Below are 1,141 nucleotides of genomic sequence, written 5' to 3'. Positions count from 1 at the left end.
AAAAAAAAAAAAAAAAAATCCATTGACACCATAACTACTGTTCACTCGGTAGAACAATGCTGCACCATCTCTCTTTGTTTCTCTCACTGAAAGGATAGCACTTGTCCGAGGATCAACCAGTGAAACAGCTAAAAATACCTCGCTGGGAGCTGATTTTGTTTTTAAATTATTTTTTACTGGAGCAAAATTAACAATATACAGTTAACCATTTTTAAAATGTATATAATTCAATGGTATTTAGTTGTGTAACCACCAGCTCCCTGGTTTCAGAATTCCATCACCCTGTGAAAACACTGGCACCATAAAGTCATCACTGCCATCCCCACTCCCTCCATCTCCTGGTGACATCTAATCTGCTTTCTGTCCCTATGGATTTGCCTCTTCTGTAAAAGGACTTCTACAACATGGGACCTTGTGTATCTGACTTCTTTCACCTAACTTGTTTTCGAGGTTCATCCTAGAAGCTGATTTCCTTTGTAGAAAGAGGGCAAGGGGAATTTCATCAGAACAGTGCTTTCAGGGGCCTCGAAGGGAAGAACTTCTTCCCCTCGGGACTAAGTACCTCTTCCACATTGGGAATGTTCGTGGAGGTCGGCAGGGAGGACTCTTCCTGCGTCATGTTCCGGGAAGTGGGGAGAAGGAACTGTGTCTGCTCACTGCTGTTTCCTGGCCTGTCGCCCTCATCCTGATGCCACTGCTCTGCCTTTTGCAGCGCGACTGCGAGTACTGTCAGTACCATGTCCAGGCTCAGTACAAGAAGCTCAGCGCAAAGCGCGCTGACTTGCAGTCCACCTTCTCTGGAGGACGAATTCCAAAGAAGTTTGCCCGCAGAGGCACCAGCCTCAAAGAACGACTGTGCCAAGATAGCTTTTACTACGGAGGAGTTTCTTCTGCCTCATATGCAGCTTCAATGTAAGATGTTCTCGGGGCTTCTTTTGGGCAGAGGATTTTGCTTATCAAAGACTAAACCTACTAGTTGTACCTTCCTGTAACCGTCATAGGATACTTGTACAGGTTTTATCTTTCATCACTCATTGCCTGAAACAAGTTGGTTAAAGACCGCTTTTATTCCCAGGTAGAGATAAAAACTTTCAGGAGACAGACAGATTGACTTATGTTGTGTTGAACTTTAAGAGAGCCC

At 44.5% G+C, this 1,141-nt stretch overlaps 1 protein-coding gene across 1 annotated transcript in view; it reads left to right on the top strand.

Moving 5' to 3' along the window:
- Positions 1-1,141, top strand: part of MCM10 (minichromosome maintenance complex component 10) — a 56,692-nt gene that overhangs the window by 33,782 nt on the left and 21,769 nt on the right. The window contains 1 exon segment of the mRNA XM_011968155.1: positions 713-912. Coding sequence (XP_011823545.1) covers positions 713-912 — 200 coding nt within the window.

Source organism: Mandrillus leucophaeus, unplaced genomic scaffold (genome assembly GCF_000951045.1).
Source record: "Mandrillus leucophaeus isolate KB7577 unplaced genomic scaffold, Mleu.le_1.0 Scaffold83, whole genome shotgun sequence".
NCBI classification, from domain to species: domain Eukaryota; kingdom Metazoa; phylum Chordata; class Mammalia; order Primates; family Cercopithecidae; genus Mandrillus; species Mandrillus leucophaeus.
The sequence above is the reverse complement of the archived record's forward strand: the minus strand, read 5'-3'. Positions and strand labels throughout refer to the sequence as shown.